The sequence below is a fragment of the Triticum urartu genome, chromosome 1A, assembly GCF_056163025.1.
Source record: "Triticum urartu cultivar PI428250 chromosome 1A, HENAU_Tu73, whole genome shotgun sequence".
NCBI lineage: Eukaryota > Viridiplantae > Streptophyta > Magnoliopsida > Poales > Poaceae > Triticum > Triticum urartu.
This window is the reverse complement of record NC_141873.1, coordinates 203,083,547-203,104,050: the sequence shown is the minus strand read 5'-3', so window position 1 is coordinate 203,104,050 and position 20,504 is coordinate 203,083,547. Positions and strand designations below refer to the sequence as shown.

Here is a 20,504-nt window from a genome sequence, read left to right as displayed (position 1 = left end):
GGAAGCAGCGGACAACCGGAGGACACCGGACGTCCGACAGCTCCTGAGACACCGGACGACCGGTCCCCAGCAGACGTCCGGTACCTGTCTGCACACAGTGTTCGGGCCCGAGGCCCATGTACCCCTTCACTTCGTCCCCTTTGCACCTAGACTATAAATAGACCCCCCATTCATCCTAGCTAGGGTTAGGATTGCTCATCCATATCGGATCTACTCCACGAGAGAGACCACGGCCCCTCTATGGAGAAGATCCACCTTGGATTCAAGACCCCTTTACGGGAAGATCCCCTTGTGGATTCAAGACCTCCTCACGGAGAAGAACCAGTTACCATGTATCGTCCCTAGTTGTCCGTGGATTCGTGTATTGTCCTATGTACTCGAGGATCTAGCCCATGTGTGACTTATTCGTTTCGGTTTACTGATTTCCTCTTGTGTTTTCCTTCTGTTCTTCCTCGTGTTCTTCCCGATTTCCCCGGGATCTGCTCCTTTCGTGAAAGATCGGGCGATTAGGGTCTCTACCCTACATCATCTTGGTATCTAGATCAAGGTTGATCACGATTTCGGAGCCCCCTATTCGTTTTTCGTCCTAATCCAAAAATCCCCAGAAAAATAGCCCCAAAAATTTTTCTTGTGTTTTGTGAGTTTTGATGATGTTTTGTTGGTTTTGGTCCATGAATTTGTTGTGTTGCAAGTGGATCTAGCCTTCCCCCACCATCTCCACCTCGAAATCCCTCGTGGATGAAAGATGGGGAAACTTCGGGAAATGCTAGATCCACTCGAAACCAAGCAAATCCATGGATCAAAATCAACAAAACATCATCAAACCAACAAATCACAAAAAAAATTTGGGGCTATTTTTGGTGGGGATTTTCGAATTTAGGACGAAATCAAGCAAAAGAAGGCTAGAAAACGGTGGGGGAGGCTCTGAAATCGTGATCAACGTGGCCCATGATACCAAGATGATGTAGGGTAGAGACCCTAATCGCACGATCTTTCATGAAAGGAGCGGATTCCGGGGAAATCACGAAGAACACGAGGAAGAACAGAAGGAAAACACAAGAGGAAATCACTAAACCGACACGAATAAGTCACACATGGGCTAGATCCTCGAGTACATAGGACGATACACGAATCCATGGACAACTAGGGACGATACACGGTAACCGGTTCTTCTCCGTGAGGAGGTCTTGAATCCACAAGGGGATCATCCCGTAAAGGGGTCTTGAATCCGAGGTGGATCTTCTCCGTAGAGGGGCCGCGGTCTCTCTCGTGGAGTAGATCCGATATGGATGAGCAATGCTCTATCTCTCAAATGAGCTAAACCAATGCTGACCCTAGCTACAATGAATCGGTGGTCTATTTATAGTCTAAGTGCAAATGGGGCGAAGTGAAGGGGTACATGGGCCTCAGGCCCGAACACTGTGCGCAGACAGGTACCGGACGTCCGCTGGGGACCGGTCATCCGGTGTCTCTGGAGCTGCAGGACGTCCGGTGTCCTCCGGTCGTCCGCTAGTTCTTCTTTGTGAATGGGGTGCCGGACATCCGGAAACGTCGGACTTCTGCTGATGTTGGCTCGGATGCAGGTGCGCCGGTCGTCCGGTCTGGACCGGTCGTCCGGTGGGTCTTCAGGCGTCGGACGTCCGGTGGCTGGAGCTTCTTCCTTAGCCTTTCGTCTTGTTCCTCGTGCTTGGTGTCCTTGCCTTCTTGTCCATGGTCTTCCTCTTGGTTCCTGGTCATGCATAGCACATATGTTTGAAGTAGTAGCCATGTCTCATGTATGGAAAGTGATGGTTTGAAGAGGAGCGAGTTCACCTTGTGTCCAATGGTGTATAGATGAGGTCTCGTCTTATGTTCTCTTAGGGCTTGGAGAGTAGTCGGAGTGTACATGGGGATGAACGTGGGATGCTCCGCATCATCAGGTACCATAGAGAAGCTAAGGAGCAAGGACAAGAAGAAGAGGGAGATGGACGAGAAGACAGAGAAGAAGGAGGGCTGAAGGAAAAGTCCCAGCCACCGGACGACCGACCGGGACCGGACGTCCGGCGCCTGAAGTATCAGCTGAGCCCCAGCGAGTGGACGTCCGGTCCAGACCGGACGACCGGTGCCCCTGCACCCGAGGCCAATGAGCGGACATCTGGCCCTGACCGGACGACCGGCGCGACCGCACCTGAGCCAACATCAGCGGAAGTCCGGAGCTTTCAGACGTCCGGCAGCCCCATCACAGAACAGATCCAGCGGACGTCCGGTGGAGAACGGACGACCGGACGCTCATGAGACACCGGACGACCGGTCCCCAGCGGACGTCCGGTACCTGGCTGCGTCCAGATTTGGGCCCGAGGCCCATGTACCCCTACTTTCGCCCCCATTTGCACTTAGACTATAAATAGACCTCTCCCACCTCTTTTCTAGGGTTATCAAATGTTTAGCTCATATTTGTGAGAGAGCTTTGCTCATCCACTTGGTTACCTTCTCCTCGGAGATTCGAGCCTCCACCGAAGAAGATCCCCCAAGAGGATTCAAGCCCCCTTTATTGGAAGCTCCCCTTGTGGATTCAAGGCCTCCTCACGGAGAAGAACCGGTTACCGTGTATCGTCCCTAGTTGTCCGTGGATTCATGTATCGTTCTATGTACTCGAGGATCTAGCCCATGTGTGACCCATTCGTGTCGGTTTAGTGATTTCCTCTTGTGTTTCTTGTTGTGTTTTCTCCCCGTTCTTCCCCATGTTCTTCGTGATTTCCCCGGGATCCGCTCCTTTCGTGAAAGATCAGGCGATTAGGGTCTCTACCCTACATCACGGGATCCGCTCCTTTCGTGAAAGATCGGCCCCTAGGGTTCCTACCCTACATCATAATATCACTCATTTATTCCATCTTGCTTGTAAAGCTGAACGTGAAGTGCAGGATCGACAGGCATTGGCGCGAACTAACTTTTCTGCAGGTCGATCTTCATCATGGACACCACGTGCATCCGCTACTTCCACTACACCAGCACCTCCATCAGGTGCCACCCCCAGCCGTGATACAAGAAAGTAGGCACAACCACCACTATCTGCCAAGAGCACACCGACCGGGCCTGCGCAGAGCTCTTTTTCTTCCATGGCGTCAACAGGGCACGCAAGTGATATTATTTGTTGTCATTGTAAGGGAAGAGGAAATTTTGCGAGAGAATGCAAATCTCAGCGTGTGATGATTGCTACTGAGGATGGTGGGTATGAGTCCGCTAGTGACTATGATGAGGAGACTTTGGCTCTTATTACACGTGAAGAACACGGTGGAGATGTTTCTGATCATGAGACGCAATACATGGCTCCTGAAGATGCTGATAGGTATGAATGTTTAGTTGCTCAACGTGTTTTGAGTGTGCAGGTCACACAAGCTGAGAAAAATTAGAGACATAATTTGTTCCATACAAAGGGAGTTGTGAAGGAACGTTCTGTTCGCGTCATCATAGATGGAGGGAGCTGCAACAATTTGGCTAGCATGGGATGGTGGAGAAGCTATCTCTCACCACAAGACCACATCCACATCCTTACTACATCCAATGGTTCAACAACAGTGGCAAGGTTAAGGTAACACATACTGTTTGTGTGCATTTTAGTATCTCTACATATGTTGATTGTGATGTGGTACCTATGCAAGCATGTTCCTTATTACTTGGTAGACCATGGCAATTTGATAAAAATTATGTACACCATGGTAGAAACAATCAGTATACTCTTGTTAATAAGGATAAAAATATTACTTTGCTTCCTATGACTCCTGATTCCATTTTGAAAGATGATATTAATAGAGCTAATAAAGCAAACTGATGTAGGGTGGAACCCTAGATGGCGGATCTTTCAGGAAAGGAGCGGATCCCAATGATGAACACGAAGAACACTAGGGGAAAAACTAGGGGAAACACAAGAGAAACACTCAACCAACAAGAAATAGTCACACATGTGCTAGATCCTCGAAACACAAAGAGATACACGATCCAAATCCAACAAAGGACGATACATAGGGTAACCAGTTCTTCTCCTAGAAGGAGGTCTTGAATCCACAAGGGGATCTTCCCGTAAAGGGGTCTTGAATCCAAGGTGAATCTTCTCCGTAGAGGGGCCGCGGTCTCTCTCGTGGAGTAGATCCGATATGGATGAGCGAAGCTCTATCTCTCAAATGAGCTATCACAACGCTAACCCTAGAACGTAGGTGGAGTGGGAGTATATATAGTCTAAGGGGCGAAGGGGTACATGGGCCACGGCCCAGATGCGCTGCACGTAGGCAGGGGGAGGGCCGGATTTCCGGGCATCAGGCCAGATGTCCGGGCCTTCCCGAGATGCCGGATGTCCGGGCGCTGGGGCCGGATGTCCCAGGTTCTACAAAGAAGATCTATTTGGGTCCCATGACAAGGAGCCGTGCCAAACAAATAGCACAAGAGATGAACATGCTCCTAGCTTATCATAATTCAAATGACCATGAGAACTTTATACTGCCTAAATCTCGTGTGCTGATTTTACTTAGGTACAATGTCGAGGACAACCAACAACATTCAGCACATGAAGAACCAAGTTTTGGAGCCCATTCAACAAGTTTAAAGAGAACAAGTTTCAACTCTGATGAAAGCCTTGTTTTGGTGACAAGGAAAACTAGTTACACAGCAAGGAAGAATAGCAAGCCATCTCAACACTCTATTGTTCCATGTGCAGTTCCAGAATTCGTCCCAGAACTTGCTGAATCATGCAACGCAAATATATGAGCATCCCGCATGTGTGGGAGTACAAAATGGAGAGCATATGAAGTCTACTTTCAGGAAAATCAAACGGTGCATCATTTGGAGTCCTGAGTCAAAGGATATGAGAGTTCCAATGCAAGCTGTCCAGGGCATTAATTGCTGCGCGAGGCTCCATGAGTTTGCTCCCTTGACCAGCTGGTTAGCACGAATTTGAGCCCCTCTTTTGGCCTAGTTCCACACCTAAACTAGGAGGGTTGTTCCTTGTATAAATACCCCTTCCCCCACTTCAGCCACAACTCTTTGGCAATTTGATTTCAGCATAGGTTAGCTAAGTGCAACCAGAATATTGTTTGAGAGTTCACTTCCTCCTTAGCTCTTGTAATCTTGCCTTGTGAGAGGGTAAACTCACTTTGTGATTTTACAACAGCAGCCGTTGAGGCGGTGACCAGTTCGTGCTTCCAACTTCGTGTGTGGTCACGTGGATTGGAACTAAGAGTGTGGTTGGGCGAATACTTGTCGCTGGTTGTTGCATTTGCAATAGTTAGCTTCGGTCTCGTCAGGTTGCACTAGTTATCCTTTACCCGACAGCGTTGTTGGTTGGGATCGAGGGTTTCCTTCGTACCCTTCAGGTGGCGTTGATTCGCAACATAGAGCCGATCCTCCATGAAGATTGGGCAACCCCGTATCATCTTGGCATCAGAGCTTCGGTTGACACGGTAGGATCTTGTATCTCTAGTTTAGTTCGTGTTCTTGTTCATCCTAAAAGTCCAGAAAATAGTCCCACAAAAAATCCCTTTACCTAGCCCTTTGCAGCCTTTAATCTGTTATTCAGTGAGTTTTATCAAGTTCTTGTCCACTAGATCTTTGTTTTTAGTTGCTGAGTTTCCCCCCATCCAATCTTGTGTGTTTGTGTTCATTTTCGTGCACAGATTTCAGATCTGCATCCTCCACCAAATCATGCATATCTTTGTCATCCGGAGTCCATTTTGAGTGTTTTTGTGCATTTTGAAAAGCCCGCACTGTGTGCTCTCCATTCATCCTTGTTAGGTCTGATTCCCATCGTCTTTTCCACCCAGTAAAATCAGATCAGTTCGTGTGTGTTTGCTGCCAAAGTTTCAACTGCATGTTCTTGTTGGTTGACTTCATCTACTGTGATTTTCGTCATTCCCCCAAAGTGTGTGTTCAGATCCAAGTCCCTTGTTGAAAGTTTGTAAAAAAAGAGCAAAAACGAAAGGCAAAAAAAAGAGATCTGCCCAAAGAAAGAAAGTGTGTGCAAGAAGCAAAGGAGAGAAAACTTGGGACTGTTCTTCACTTATATCTTGAGAAATCCATGTTTGTGTTGTGAGCTGAAACGTGTCAAGTGTGCAAAGTCTTCAATCCTTGCTTGCAGCAAATCTGATTCCTTGGCGAGAGTTGCATGTACCTCACGTATATCTCATTCAGCAACTAAATGCATTAGAATCTTGTGTGGATGATTACTTGGTTCAACAATATCTAGATTGCAGATTAGTGCACCTTTTGCTACATATATACCCCACCCAAACTCCACCAAACAGCCCCGCATGTGCAACCCTAGACTTGTATTCGCTTGATTATCACTCTTTGTATACCAACCACCGACACCACGGTTGAGCATGATTCTGCTCCCATTTGGAAGTTACATGAGCTTCGGTTGGTAAGTGAGGTGAGCTTGAGTTGTTATCCACATATATGCTTCTAGTACTATAGGGTTTTTGGAGAACTAACCATGGCAGGTGAAAAAAACGAGTATGATGTTGAAGGAAATGGGCATCTCAATCAGCCCGTCACACGGTTTCACTTCAACGCATTACATGATCATCTACGCCGAGAGTTCAGAAATAGCCTTGACCCAATTGAAGAGAAGCAAGACAAGTTGTCGAGAGATTTGCAGCAACTTATGGGTAATGTTGATGAGCAACTCACTCAGAACATGGCAGCCATGAGGACTGGTATTGTTGCTGATATTGTGTGAGAGCTTCGTCAGAACCAAGAAGATGCAAGTGTCCATGGTGAAGAACAAAATGTAACTGATGGGGAAGGTGCTGCCTCCAATGCACAAGCTAGAAGAAACCGTGCTCCTGCTCCCCATGCCATGAGACCTCCCGGTCCCGGACGTGGAAATGATCATGGTAATGGACGTGGTCATCATGAAGTTGCTGCTGGTCGTGGTCTTAGAGGAGGCCACCGAAGAGCAAATCTACACCATGAAGGTAGTGGAGATGAGTTTGATGAAGATGAAGAAGGCTTGCACCAGAATGACAGATTTCATCATCGTAGAAACTATGGTCGTGGATGGCAGGAGGAGGAGAGGTTTGGAAAGCTGAAGTTTACCATGCCCAATTTTGATGGTGGATCTGATCCAGAAAGTTATCTCACATGGGAATTGAAAGTTGACAAGATTTTCTACATGCACAACTACTTTGAAGAGAAGAAATTAGCAATGGCCTCACTTGAGTTTGAAGACTATGCTCTAATTTGGTGGGAGCAAGTTCAGATTCAGCGAGAAGAAGTAGGAGAGCCTGCTATTGCTACATGGACAGAAATGAAAAGAAAGATGAGGGCAAGATTTTTCCCAAGGCATTATAGACGTGAAATCTTTGATAAGCTCCAGAATTTGAGGCAAGGAAAGTTATCAGTTGAGGAGTATCATAAGGAGATGGAGAAGGCAATGATAAGAGCCAACATACATGAAGATGAGGAGCAGTCCATGGCAAGGTTCCTTTATGGGCTGAATCCTAATGTTAAACGAGTGGTTGATTTGCAGCCATATCGTAATGTAGTAGAGCTAGTACATCTTGCTTCTAAGGCTGAACGTCAATTGCAAGAAGACTCGAAGCAAAACAGAACTACGTCCTTCACAGCTCGAGCTACATCAAGTGGGAGTAAGTTTATACCTCAATTCAATGTTGGTCGAGGTATTATGACTAGTTCTGGTGGTGGAAATCAGCCCCATGCACGTGCAGCCACGAGCAGAAAGGATGCATCAAATTTGAAGGAGAAGATCAAATTTGCAGCTCCTAGTTCATCCTCCATTGGCTCCATGGGGAAAACTAGTGAGATAGAGTGCTTTACATGTAAGGGACGTGGCCACATGAAGAAGGATTGTCCCAACAAGCGTACCATGCTGATCACCGAGAATGGAGAATATGAGTCTTGTAGTGAACCTGAAGAAGAAACTGAAGATGGTATTGGTTCAGATGGTGATGCGCAAACCTATTGTGATTATGAGCAAGGTGCCTCTCTTGTTGTCACTAAAGTTTTGAGTGTGCAGATCAAAGAAGCTGAGAATGGACAACGACACAATCTGTTTCAAACAAGAGCCAAAGTGCAAGACAAGGTATGCAAGGTAATTGTTGATGGTGGGAGTTGTCACAATCTTGCAAGCAAAGAAATGTGTGATAAGCTTGGGCTGAAGCTGCTACAACACCCTCATCCATATCATATACAATGGTTGAGTGAATGTGGAGAGATTAAGATCACACACATGGTACAGGTGCAATTCAAGATTGGAGATTATAATGACACCGTTGAGTGTGATGTGGTGCCAATGAAGGTGTGTCACTTGCTGTTGTGCAGACCGTGGCAATATGATCATTCAGCTCAACATTGTGGCAGAACCAATCAATACACCATCAAGTGGAGAGGAAACTACTTGGTGCTTAGACCCATGACACCCCAACAAATCATGGCTGAGCACTTGCAGAAAGTTTCTGAAGTAAAAATAGTGAGTAAGAAAGAGGGAGAGAAAAAGAGCGAGAGAGAGATCCACAAATCGGTGAGTGAGCGCCACAAGCCAAATCTGAGAGAGAAGAATAAAAGAGAGGGAGAGAACTTAGTAATGTTAGCCACCAAATCAGAACTGAGAGATGTGAGGCTCAACCCAAATCAAGTGGTCATTGTACTTGTGTACAAAGATGCTTTGCTTTCAGCTAACGACTTAACATGTCTCCCTAGTGCTGTTTTGTGATGTCTTGCAGGAATTCGAGGATGTTTTTCCGGAAGAAGTACCCGCTGGTATACCTCCCTTGCGTGGCATAGAACATCAGATTGACCTCATTCCAGGAGCATCACTTCCGAATCGACCTCCCTACCACACTAATCCTGAAGAAACAAAGGAGATACAAAGGCAGGTACAAGAACTTTTAGATAAAGGTTATGTGCGTGAAAGATTAAGTCCTTGTGCTGTACCTGTGATTTTGGTGCCCAAGAAAGATGACACATGGCAATTGGTAATGGATTGTAGGCCTATCAATATTATAACTGTTAGGTATCGTCATCCTATTCCTAGGTTAGATGATATGCTCGATGAATTGAGTGGCTCTACTGTTTTCTCTAAAATTGATTTGAGGAGTGGATACCATCAGATTAGGATGAAAGAAGGAGATGAATGGAAAACTGCTTTCAAAACAAAATTCGGGTTGTATGAGTGGTTAGTCATGCCTTTTGCATTAACTAATGCACCAAGTACATTCATGAGATTGATGAACCATGTTTTGAGAGCTTACATTGGAAAATTTGTTGTTGTGTACTTTGATGACATCCTAATCTATAGCAGATCCATTGAGGAACATATTGAACATCTAAAACAAGTGCTGAATGTGCTAAGGACAGAAAAACTATATGCTAACGTTGAGAAGTGCTCCTTTTGCACAAACAAGGTTGTTTTTCTTGGCTATGTCGTTTCAGGACAGGTAATTGAAGTGGATGAATCTAAGGTGGAAGCAATCAAGAATTGGCCAACTCCAATGAATGTAAGCCAGGTGAGAAGTTTTCATGGCCTTGCTGGTTTCTACCGGAGGTTTGTGAAAGATTTTAGTACAATTGTTGCACCTTTGAATGAATTGACAAAGAAAGGAATTCCCTTTAAATGGGGTGCACCACAAGAAGAAGCATTTCTTGAGCTTAAGAAACAATTAACTGAAGCACCTTTGCTGATTCTACCTGATTTCACTAAAACTTTTGAGATAGAATGTGATGCTAGTGGAATAGGTGTTGGAGGTGTGTTAATGCAAGAATGAAAACCAATAGCATATTTTAGTGAGAAGCTGAGTGGTGCACAACTGAATTATTCTGTTTATGATAAGGAGTTGTATGCCTTGGTTAGAGTGCTTGAAACTTGGCAACACTACTTATGGCCTAAAGAGTTTATTGTACATTCTGATCATGAGGCCTTGAAACATTTGAAAGGCCAAGCTAAACTTAATCGTAGGCATGCTAAATGGGTAGAATTCATTGAAACTTTCCCATATGTTGTGAAGTATAAGAAAGGAAGGGAAAACATGGTTGCTGATGCTTTGTCCCATAGGCATGTTCTTTTGACACAATTAGAAGTGAAGGTACCAGGACTTGAGAGCTTAAAAGAACTGTATTGCACTGATCATATATTTTCAGAACCATATGCAAAATGTAAAGATGGGAAAGGTTGGGATAAATACCATGTGCATGATGGGTTCCTTTTTAGGGCTAACAAGTTATGTGTTCCAGATTCGTCCGTTAGGCCTTTGTTGTTGCAGGAATCACATGCAGGAGGATTAATGGGACACTTTGGTCGTGAGAAAACTTATGACCTGTTGGCCGATCACTTTTATTGGCCAAAGATGAGCAAGGACGTTGAGAGATTTGTGCAGCGATGCATCATATGCCACAAAGCTAAGTCTAAACTGAACTCCCATGGTTTATATACTCCCCTGCCTGTTCCAAATGCTCCTTGGTAAGATATTAGCATGGATTTTGTTTTAGGACTGCCTAGGACTAAGAGGGGGAGGGATTCAGTTTCTATTGTGGTTGATAGGTTCTCAAAAATGGCACACTTCATTCCATGCCACAAGAACGACGATGCTTCACATGTTGCTGGTTTGTTTTTTAGGGATGTTGTTCGCTTGCATGGAATGCCAAGGACTATTGTTTCAGATCGAGATGTGAAGTTCATGAGCTACTTTTGGAAAACATTGTGGGCAAAATTAGGAACCAAGTTGCTGTTTTCAACAACGTGTCACCCCCAAACTGATGGGCAAACAGAGGTAGTGAACCGCACACTCTCAGTCTTGCTGCGTACAATGATCAAGAAGAATTTGAAGGAGTGGGAAGAGTGTTTGCCGCACGTGGAGTTTGCTTACAATCGGGCAGTTCACTCTACCACAAACATGTGCCCGTTTGAGGTGGTATATGGATTTAAACCACTTGCACCAATTGACGTGCTGCCACTTCCATTGCAAGAGAGATGTAACATGGAGGCTTCCAAGCGTGCTGCATATGTGAAGAAGATTCATGAGAAGACCAGAGAAGAGATAGAAAGGAAGTCCAAGTACTATGCTGCTAAGGCAAACAAAAATCGCAAGAAGGTAACTTTTGAGCCCGGAGATCTAGTTTGGATACATTTGTGCAAAGATCGGTTCCCAAAGAAGCGCAAATCCAAGCTAATGCCTCGTGGAGATGGACCGTTCAAAGTCTTGGCCAAGATTAATGACAATGCTTACAAAATCGAGCTTCCTGAAGACTATGCTGTGAGTCCAACTTTCAACGTTGCTGATTTGTCTCCATGCTTCGATCAAGAGGGTCAAGAGTCGAGGACGACTCCTTTTGAAGAGGGGGAGGATGATGAGGACATCCCAGGTTCACCTCATTTATCATCTTCTCCTGATGATAAATCTCAGCCATCAAGTGAAGCTTCTACAAAGAAGATCTATTTGGGTCCCATGACAAGGAGCCGTGCCAAACAAATGACCATGAGAACTTTATACTGCCTAAATCTCGTGTGCTGATTTTACTTAGGTACAATGTCGAGGACAACCAACAACATTCAGCACATGAAGAACCAAGTTTTGGAGCCCATTCGACAAGTTTAAAGAGAACAAGTTTCAACTCTGATGAAAGCCTTGTTTTGGTGACAAGGACAACTAGTTACACCGCAAGGAAGAATAGCAAGCCATCTCAACACTCTATTGTTACATGTGCAGTTCCAGAATTCGTCCCAGAACTTGCTGAATCATGCAACACAAATATATGAGCATCTAGCATGTGTGGGAGTACAAAATGGAGAGCATATGAAGTCTACTTTCAGGAAAATCAAACGGTGCATCATATGGAGTCCTGAGTCAAAGGATATGAGAGTTCCAATGCAAGCTGTCCAGGGCATTAATTGCTGCGCGAGGCTCCATGAGTTTGCTCCCTTGACCAGCTGGTTAGCACGAATTTGAGCCCCTCTTTTGGCCTGGTTTCACACCTAAACTAGGAGGGTTGTTCCTAGTATAAATACTCCTTCCCCCACTTCAGCCACAACTCTTTGGCAATTTGATTTCAGCATAGGTTAGCTAAGTGCAACCAGAATATTGTTTGAGGGTTCACTTCCTCCTTAGCTCTTGTAATCTTGCCTTGTGAGAGGGTAAACTCACTTTGTGATTTTACAAGAGCAGCCGTTGAGGCGGCGACCAGTTCGTGCTTCCAACTTCGTGCGTGGTTGCGTGGATTGGAACTAAGAGTGTGGTTGGGCGAATACTTGTCGCTGGTTGTTGCATTTGCAATAGTTAGCTTCGGTCTCGTCAGGTTGCACTATTTATCCTTTACCCGACAGCGTTGTTGGTTGGGATCGAGGGTTTCCTTCATACCCTTCAGGTGGCGTTGATTCGCAACATAGAGCCGATCCTCCGTGAAGATTGGGCAACCCCGTATCATCATGGTTTGGGGGTTCTCAAAAGAGAAGGATATCACCTTGAAAGCATGTTCTTGTGCGTCCTTCACAATGCCGAAGTACAAGCAAGTGTGATGTAGAATCATCGTGGTAGAAGGTGGTTCGCTCTCAAGAGCTCGGATTGTCAACTCACGTGACATGGAAGTTGACATGAAGTCCAAGTATCCTACACATGCACACAACAAAATAAAAAACGTATGTGCATGGTAGATAAACACATCATCGATCATGATGGTTCTCTTCTCTTGCACATAACCATTAGAAGCATAAGTACGTGAAGAATATGATGCAACAATGGCAATATTCATGGCACTAGGTATATGGTGCAAAGAGGTAAGACAAGCATGCTTCACAAGGAATATGTCAAAATCTCCAATTATATGTGAGAATGCTATGGGGGCAAACTCATTATCAAGACTAAGGGCATTGTTGCACTCAATACATGTCAAATCATTTAGCATGAGAGAGGCAACACATGGAGATAAATGACAAGAAGCAATAACAATCATGTGCAAAGCATGGTAATGGTTGTCATCAACCGCATGAAAGGAGCAAGTATGAATCATTGGTGATGCAACAAGGCAAGCAAGCATAGTAATCAGGTCGTGCAAGATAGTGGAGCGAAGATGCAACACACTAGAGTAAATCATGGGAATCATGTCATGTGAGCAAAATAATAAGCATAGGCAATGCACATGGCATATCGCAAGCACGAACACAAAGCAAGATGAAAGTATCATCATAGGTATGGGGCACAAAGCAATCATGGCAATAACAAACAATATCTCCACCACGCTTGCAAATACACATACAAGTATGAGAATCGATCATCATGTGTAAAGCAAAGCATGGGTCACAAATGCATGGCAAAAGCATAGGAATAAGCATATCATGCAAAGTGAACATGGAAAGATGGGCATATGATATGTAATGGACAATAACCCATAACCATGTGAGAGACAAGTAGAAAAGATGCGCGTAGTCATTGCGTGAAGAGAACGGTGGTAAGGATAGTCCACGGGATCCCAAATCATCGTTGCTCTCAAGAGCTCGTTTCGTCAACTCTTGGGATTGAGAGGTTGATGAGTATGCGTGAGTACCTACACAAAACAAAGATAAAGGGAAAATTGTGTGTGCGTGGTAGATGTACACATCATCCATCATGATGTGTATGTGCATGTGAGAGTTAGCACAAGATAAGCATCGCTCAAAGAAATTTGATGCATGGTATAAGAACATGTCATCCATCATGAAAGAATAGTTATTGTGTATGACACGATGGGGATGCTAATTGAGCATACAAGTATAAGGATCATGCAATGGATGGAATGAATCAAAATCTCCTAAAATGTATGAGGAAACTATGGGGGTCTCCTCATGTGAAATATTTGAAACATCATACGGAGAAAATGGACAATATCCAAAACAATGCATATCCGAAGCTAGGTGGTCATGGCATGGCATATGAGATAAAGGATGCAAAGGGAGCATATCAATATCGTCACAAGAAAAACAAATGCCGATAACCATGGGCTTGTCATCTATGGCAGAAGTGCAAATTGGGTTAATCTTAATGGCATATGCATATTCACTATGAAGAGATTGCAAATATGACATGTGGTCGATCTCATGCATAGCATATGACAAGTCAAGCGGTTTGGCAAACATGATGTGACCGAGAGAATTGTCACAAGAAATCCTATGTAACATGGCATCGCAACTAAGAGACTCCACATGGCAGTCATCATACTCATCATAAATGGGTAAATCATCGCATGGGGAAATCATACTAGCATGAAGCATGTCAATAGGGGGATCAACGTCATGAAAGCAATCAATGTCAAGAATGTCCACTAGTGGGACTAGAGCATCACCGTCACCTATGTTACCATTTTCATTCCACTCAAGTGGTGAAGGTGAGGTGGGAAAGACCAAATGGTTGTCATCTTCATCTTGATGGAACCATGTGGGGGGTGCATCATATTCCACCATGGCCATCGTCTTGTCCAAGGGGAGGACGAAGTCATCACGAATCGGCGCATCATCATATAAGGGACCTAGCACCAAATGAGAAGGCACAATAGAGGTAGAGGTCAAGTCGTTAGTTTTGAAAGTGGCCTCACATGACCTATCAACTATCTCACTCTCTCTATGTGGTGGTTCACTCACTCCCTCAAAATAGGTGCACTCAAACTCACATATGGTGGAGTCACTCATCTCACTCAAGTGGTGGGGGTTGTGGCTCTCCTCACATGGGAGTTGTGGCAACACATATATATGGCTAGTGGTGAAGTCACTCTCACTCTCAATATGGTGGCACAAGTCACTCAAGTCATCATACGTCGACGTGGTAGAAGGGAAAATCCCATGCTCAACCATCTCGTTGTTGTCGCCGTGGATGAAGGCCAAAGATGGCACATCATCACTCTCGCCTCTAAGATGGATGCATCATCCTTGCTCGCCACCTTGTCGCTCGCCTCCAAAGCTTTGTCCTTGAGGTTCTCCGTAGTAGTACTTGTCGCCGCACCATCTTAAAAAAGAGTCGAAGTAGACTCGGCATCATCAATGCCACAAAGAGGGATGGCGGTGAAGTCAAACTTGGGAGTAGCATCTTGGAGCTCGTCGGGCTTGGACATCGTGGTGGTACTAGCCTCATGCTCGTTCTCATGGAGCTTGGTCGTCGCGAAGTGAGCTTGAGGTAGAGAAACTTTGGCGTTCATGAGTTCTTGTTCCGCCTTGAGAGCACCAATGTAGTTGTCGTCGAGGGACTTGTAGTTCTCGAGGAAGATCGTCTTGGAGATGTCGTTGTGCAATCCCATCATGAAGTGGAACTTCATCGAAATGGGGTCGTTCACGCCGGCTCGTCGCAAGGCAATCTTCATCTCCTTGAAGTACTCGTTGATGGACTTGGATCCTTGGATGGTGTTCTCCAATTGGTGAAGTTGTTCCGTATAGGTTGGAGGCACAAACTCTCGCCGCAAAGCTCTCTTCATCTTGGGCCAACTCATGTCGTAGGTCTCCGAAGGTGCGTGAAACCACCATGTGGACGCGTAGTCATGGAAGTTCCTTGTGGCGCACTTCACTTGAACTTCGGGAGGAACTTGATGAAGCTTGAGGTAGTCATCCATCAAATGCTCCCACTCGAGATACTCCTCGGGTTCTAGAATCCCATAGAAAGGAATCTCATGGTCGGTGTCGAGGTCGTAGTAGCTCGTGGAGGTCGCGGACTTGAGCTTGGGAAGCTTCTCTTGAGTGTAGTCTTGGGGTGCTTGTTGGAGAAGATGCCGTATATCCGAAGGCGAAGATGCCTTGAAGTCTCTTGGCGAAGATGCCAAGGGAGATGGTGAAGTCGTTGAGCGGTTGTTGGTGTTGAGCTCGTGACCTTCACGTTCGTGATGGTGATGGTGTCGATCCCGATGTGACCTTGCCAGAGATGGTAACTCGGAGGCATGTGCTCTTGAGCGTCTTCTCGAAGATGATGAAGACCGCTTGTAGGACTTAATGAGGGCTTTGATCTCTTCCATTTGAGCTTGCATTTTGGCATTGTTGGAGTTGTGCGTGGCATCGAACTTGTCGTTGTTGTTGTAGACCGAAGATGAAATGCCTTGCCTATCCATCACTCCAAGAGAAAAATGTGAGTGGTAGAAAGAGAAGAACGAATACCAAATGTACCTTGACCGAAGTTGAAAGTGGATCAATGATCACTCCAATGTGGACAAGGAAATAGCACAATTGGTACCAATTCTTGTCGGTTTCTCACACCTACACAAGTAAGGCTTATGGTGGATCTCGGTGAGGATAGTGGCACAAAAATTTAATGCAAAATGTTAGCAAGAGTCAATAATATTGAAAGAGATTCACAAATTCGCAAGTGTAACAAGTAGACCAATAGAAATATGTGGCACATGGAAACACACACACACGGATAGATAAATGGGGTTGTGCAACCAAGGAATGAGCTCAAGAGAGACGCTAGCACGATTGCTCTATAGGCGGATACGACACTTGTGCACAACCTATAAGATGCAAAATAGATAACTTTCTATCCCAAGTATGCTATGTATATGATGTTCCGGTGGTATGATCCAAGATGATGGATATGACAATCTTATGCAATGTGGTATGATGCTATGGCACTTGCTTACAAGCTTCTTTGCTTTTTCTCTTTTGCTTAAAAGCTTTATTATTTTTTTTGTATGGCCACTTTGCGAAATGCACAAACCAACATAGCTATTGTGTATATGTGGGAACAAACTTGAGGCACAAGGGATGATATGATACCGATATGATATGGTATGTATGCAATGTATGGTGTAGATCACTAATGTGCACAAGTAACGTTGCCGGCAATACTCAAATGGCTAGTCTCGATAGGCAAGTAACGCAAAATAGGCTAGGGGTTATCAATGCAATTGCAAGGGAATATACAATGGAGGGATACCACGATACCGAGATGATATGGAGGTTACCGTCCTTGGTGATGATGAGTGGCGGTGATCTTGATGGAGATACCAAGATGATGGCGACTCGTCCCTAAGTAGCCGAAACACCTTAGGAAACGGAAAAACCGTGAACTCAAAATCTCAAATGTCAAATGTCAAATGATGGTAGCGGGAAAGCGGTGGTGGTTGCGGAAGTGCAATGATGGGGTTCGGAGTACGCAATGTGGACGTCGAGGGTAAAGCGGTGGACTATACATGGTGTCGAAGTTGGAAGCACGGTCCCTAAGTAGCCGAAACACCTTAGGAGACACAACTCACAACATAAACAAAATTGGGTTATATGGGTTGGCGGAGGTGTATGGTGGGCAAGCCTATGCGGAAGTTATGGTGGTGGTGGTGGTTGATGAATAAGCAACCGTCCCTAAGTAGCCGAAAAACCTTAGGAGACTCGCATCACTACTCAAGCAACCACTAATGCAATGGGGAACAAAATTGGTTAGGTTGCGGAAGTCGGTGGTGGTTATGCGGAAGTTATGATGGAAGCCCTAGGCAAAGATGCCAAAGTTCCACAAAATTGATGAAGTCAAATGGTGTTGGTAGTATTTTTGTTGGAAGGGGGATGTCAAGAGCTTTTCAACGAGCTAAAGAACGCGAAAATCAGACTCCGGATGAATTAGTTATGGACAAAACAGTGAAACGGGGAAGCTGAAATGTACAGGGGTCGGACATCCGGGGCTCGGGCCGGATATCCAGGAGCTGATGTCCAGAACCGCACACGAAATGCGCTCCAGGAGCCAGATTTTCGGGGTGGCCGGATGTCCGGGGCTCGGGCCGGATGTCCGGGCTCCAAATCCGAGGATGAACTCGAGGAACTCGACTTGGGGGCGGAAATTGATGATTTCAAGATCAAAATTGGAGAGATTTCGTGGATGGAAAGTGGGGAAACTTGGGGGGAAAGATAGATCTACTCAAGACACAACGAATCCATGGATCAAAATCAACAAAACTTCATCAAACCAACAAATCACAAAAAAAAATTGGGGGCTATATTTGGTGGGGATTTTCAAAATTGGGGAAGAACACAACAAAATTAGGCTAGAAAACACAACGGGGAGGCTCCGAAATCGTGATCAACCTAAGCTCTGATTCAAGATGATGTAGGGTGGAACCCTAGATGGACGATCTTTCACGAAAGGAGCGGATCCCAGCGATGAACACGAAGAACACTAGGGGAAAAACTAGGGGAAACACAAGAGAAACACTCAACCAACAAGGAATAGTCACACATGTGCTAGATCCTCGAAGCACAAAGAGATACACGATCCAAATCCAACAAAGGACGATACATAGGGTAACCGGTTCTTCTCCTAGAAGGAGGTCTTGAATCCACAAGGGGATCTTCCCGTAAAGGGGTCTTGAATCCAAGGTGAATCTTCTCCGTAGAGGGGCCGCGGTCTCTCTCATGGAGTAGATCCGATATGGATGAGCGAAGCTCTATCTCTCAAATGAGCTATCACAATGCTAACCCTAGAACGTAGGTGGAGTGGGAGTATATATAGTCTAAGGGACAAAGGGGTACATGGGCCACGGCCCAGATGCGCTGCACGCCGGCAGGGGGGGTGGGGCGGATGTCCGGGCGTCGGGCCGGATGTCCGGGCCTTCCCAAGACGCTGGATGTCCGGGTGCTGGGGCCGGATGTCCGGGCTGGCAGGGTCCAACCTTGTTGCTCTCTGGAATAGCAGGGTCCAGATTTCCGGGCTGGAGGCCGGATGTCCGGGGGCTCCGGACGCGCCAGATGTCCGGGCTGGCGAGGACGGATGTCCGGGGCCTGGGAGCTTTTCTCCGTCTTCTTCCGTCGTCGCTTCCATGCTTCCCTCGCGGATGGTGTACTTGTTCCTTGGCGCTTGCACTCCTCATCGACATCCGAGAAGATCCGACAATACCTATGCATGCACACGGGAGAAGTGTCAAGTAGTATACCATCCTCGAAGGGGTCAAGTGCGCACGTGTAAAGGAGATGATTCACCTTTGCGTATGTGAAGTAGATGTCGCATGTGTCACTTGCCAAATGAACTCTGGACATGGTGATGTCCATAGGATGCTCCGCATCACAAACCAGGAGAAAAATAAGAGTGAAAATCAGATTGTGGCAAAGGAATTTAAGCAACAAATGAAGCCTAATAATAAGCCATCTAGTGTTGCTTCTGAAATTAAATTGAAAAGTGCATGTTTACTTGCCACCATATCTGATATTGATGATCTAGATTTTAGCAAATCTATTTGCTATGCTTTTGTGTGCAAAGAAGCATTATTTTCATTCGAGGACGTGCCTTCCTCTTTGCCTCCTGCTGTTACTAACATTTTGCAGGAGTTCGCTGACATATTTCCACAAGACGTGCCACCGGGATTACCACCTATTCGAGGGATTGGGCATCAAATTGACTTAATTACTGGTGCATCATTACCCAACCGTGCGCCATACCGTACCAATACAGAGGGGACAAAGGAGATTATGCGTCAAGTACAGGAGCTTCTCGACAAAGGTTATATACGTGAATCCCTTAGTCCTTGTGCTATTCCTATCATTTACTGTCGAAAAAGGATGGTACGTCGCGTATGTGTGTTGATTGTAGAGGCATTAATAATATTACTATTCCTTATCGTCATCCTATTCTTAGGCTAGACGACATGCTTGATGAATAGAGTGGCTCTACAATATTCTCCAAAGTTGATTTGCGTACTGGATACCATCAAATTCATATGAAATTGGGAGATGAATGGAAAACAGCATTTAAAACTAAGTTTGGATTATATGAGTGGTTAGTCATGCCTTTTGGGTTAACTAATGCACCTAGTACTTTCATGAGGTTAATGAACGAAGTTTTACGTGCTTTCACTGGACAATTTGTGGTAGTCTATTTTGATGATATACTGATTTATAGTAAATCTTTGGAGGAACATTTGGAACATTTACGTGCTGTTTTTATTGCTCTACGTGATGCACGTTTGTTTGGTAACCTTGGAAATTGCACCTTTTGCACCGATCAAGTATCTTTACTTGGCTATGTTGTTACTCCACAGGGAATTGAAGTTGATAAAGCCAAGATTGAAGCTATTGAGAGTTGGCCGCAGCCGAAAACGGTCACACAAGTGAGGAGTTTCCTTGGCCTTGCTGGTTTCTATAGGTGTTTTGTGAGAGATTTCAGCACCATTGCTGCACCTCTCAACGAGCTTACAAAGAAGGATGTGCCTTTTGTTTGGGGTACCTCATAGGAAGAAGCCTTCACGGTATTGAAAGATAAGTTGACACATGCTCCTTTACTCCAACTTCCTGATTTTAATAATACTTTTGAGCTTGAATGTGATGCTAGTGGAATTGGATTAGGAGGTGTGTTATTACAAGATGGCAAACTTGTTGCATACTTTTCTGAAAAATTGAGTGGGCCTAGTCTGAACTATTCTATTTATGATAAAGAATTATATGCTCTTGTTCGGACCTTAGAAACATGGCAACATTATTTATGGCCCAAGGAATTTGTTATACATTCTGATCATGAATCTTTGAAACACATTAAAAGTCAAGGAAAACTAAACCGTAGACATGCTAAATGGGTTGAATTAATTGACACTTTCCCTTATGT

The 20,504-nt window shown here is 45.2% G+C and overlaps 1 protein-coding gene across 1 annotated transcript in view; it reads right to left on the bottom strand.

Annotated features, from left to right (window-relative positions):
• Nucleotides 1-11,664: 11,664 nt before the first annotated feature.
• LOC147990594 (uncharacterized) overlaps nt 11,665-20,504 on the bottom strand; it is a 131,700-nt gene continuing 122,860 nt past the window's right edge. The window contains exons 4-5 of the mRNA XM_087538308.1: nt 14,311-14,853; nt 11,665-11,714 (exon numbers count right to left, since the gene is read on the bottom strand). Coding sequence (XP_087394434.1) covers nt 11,665-11,714; nt 14,311-14,853 — 593 coding nt within the window. The remainder of the gene's footprint in view (nt 11,715-14,310; nt 14,854-20,504) is intronic.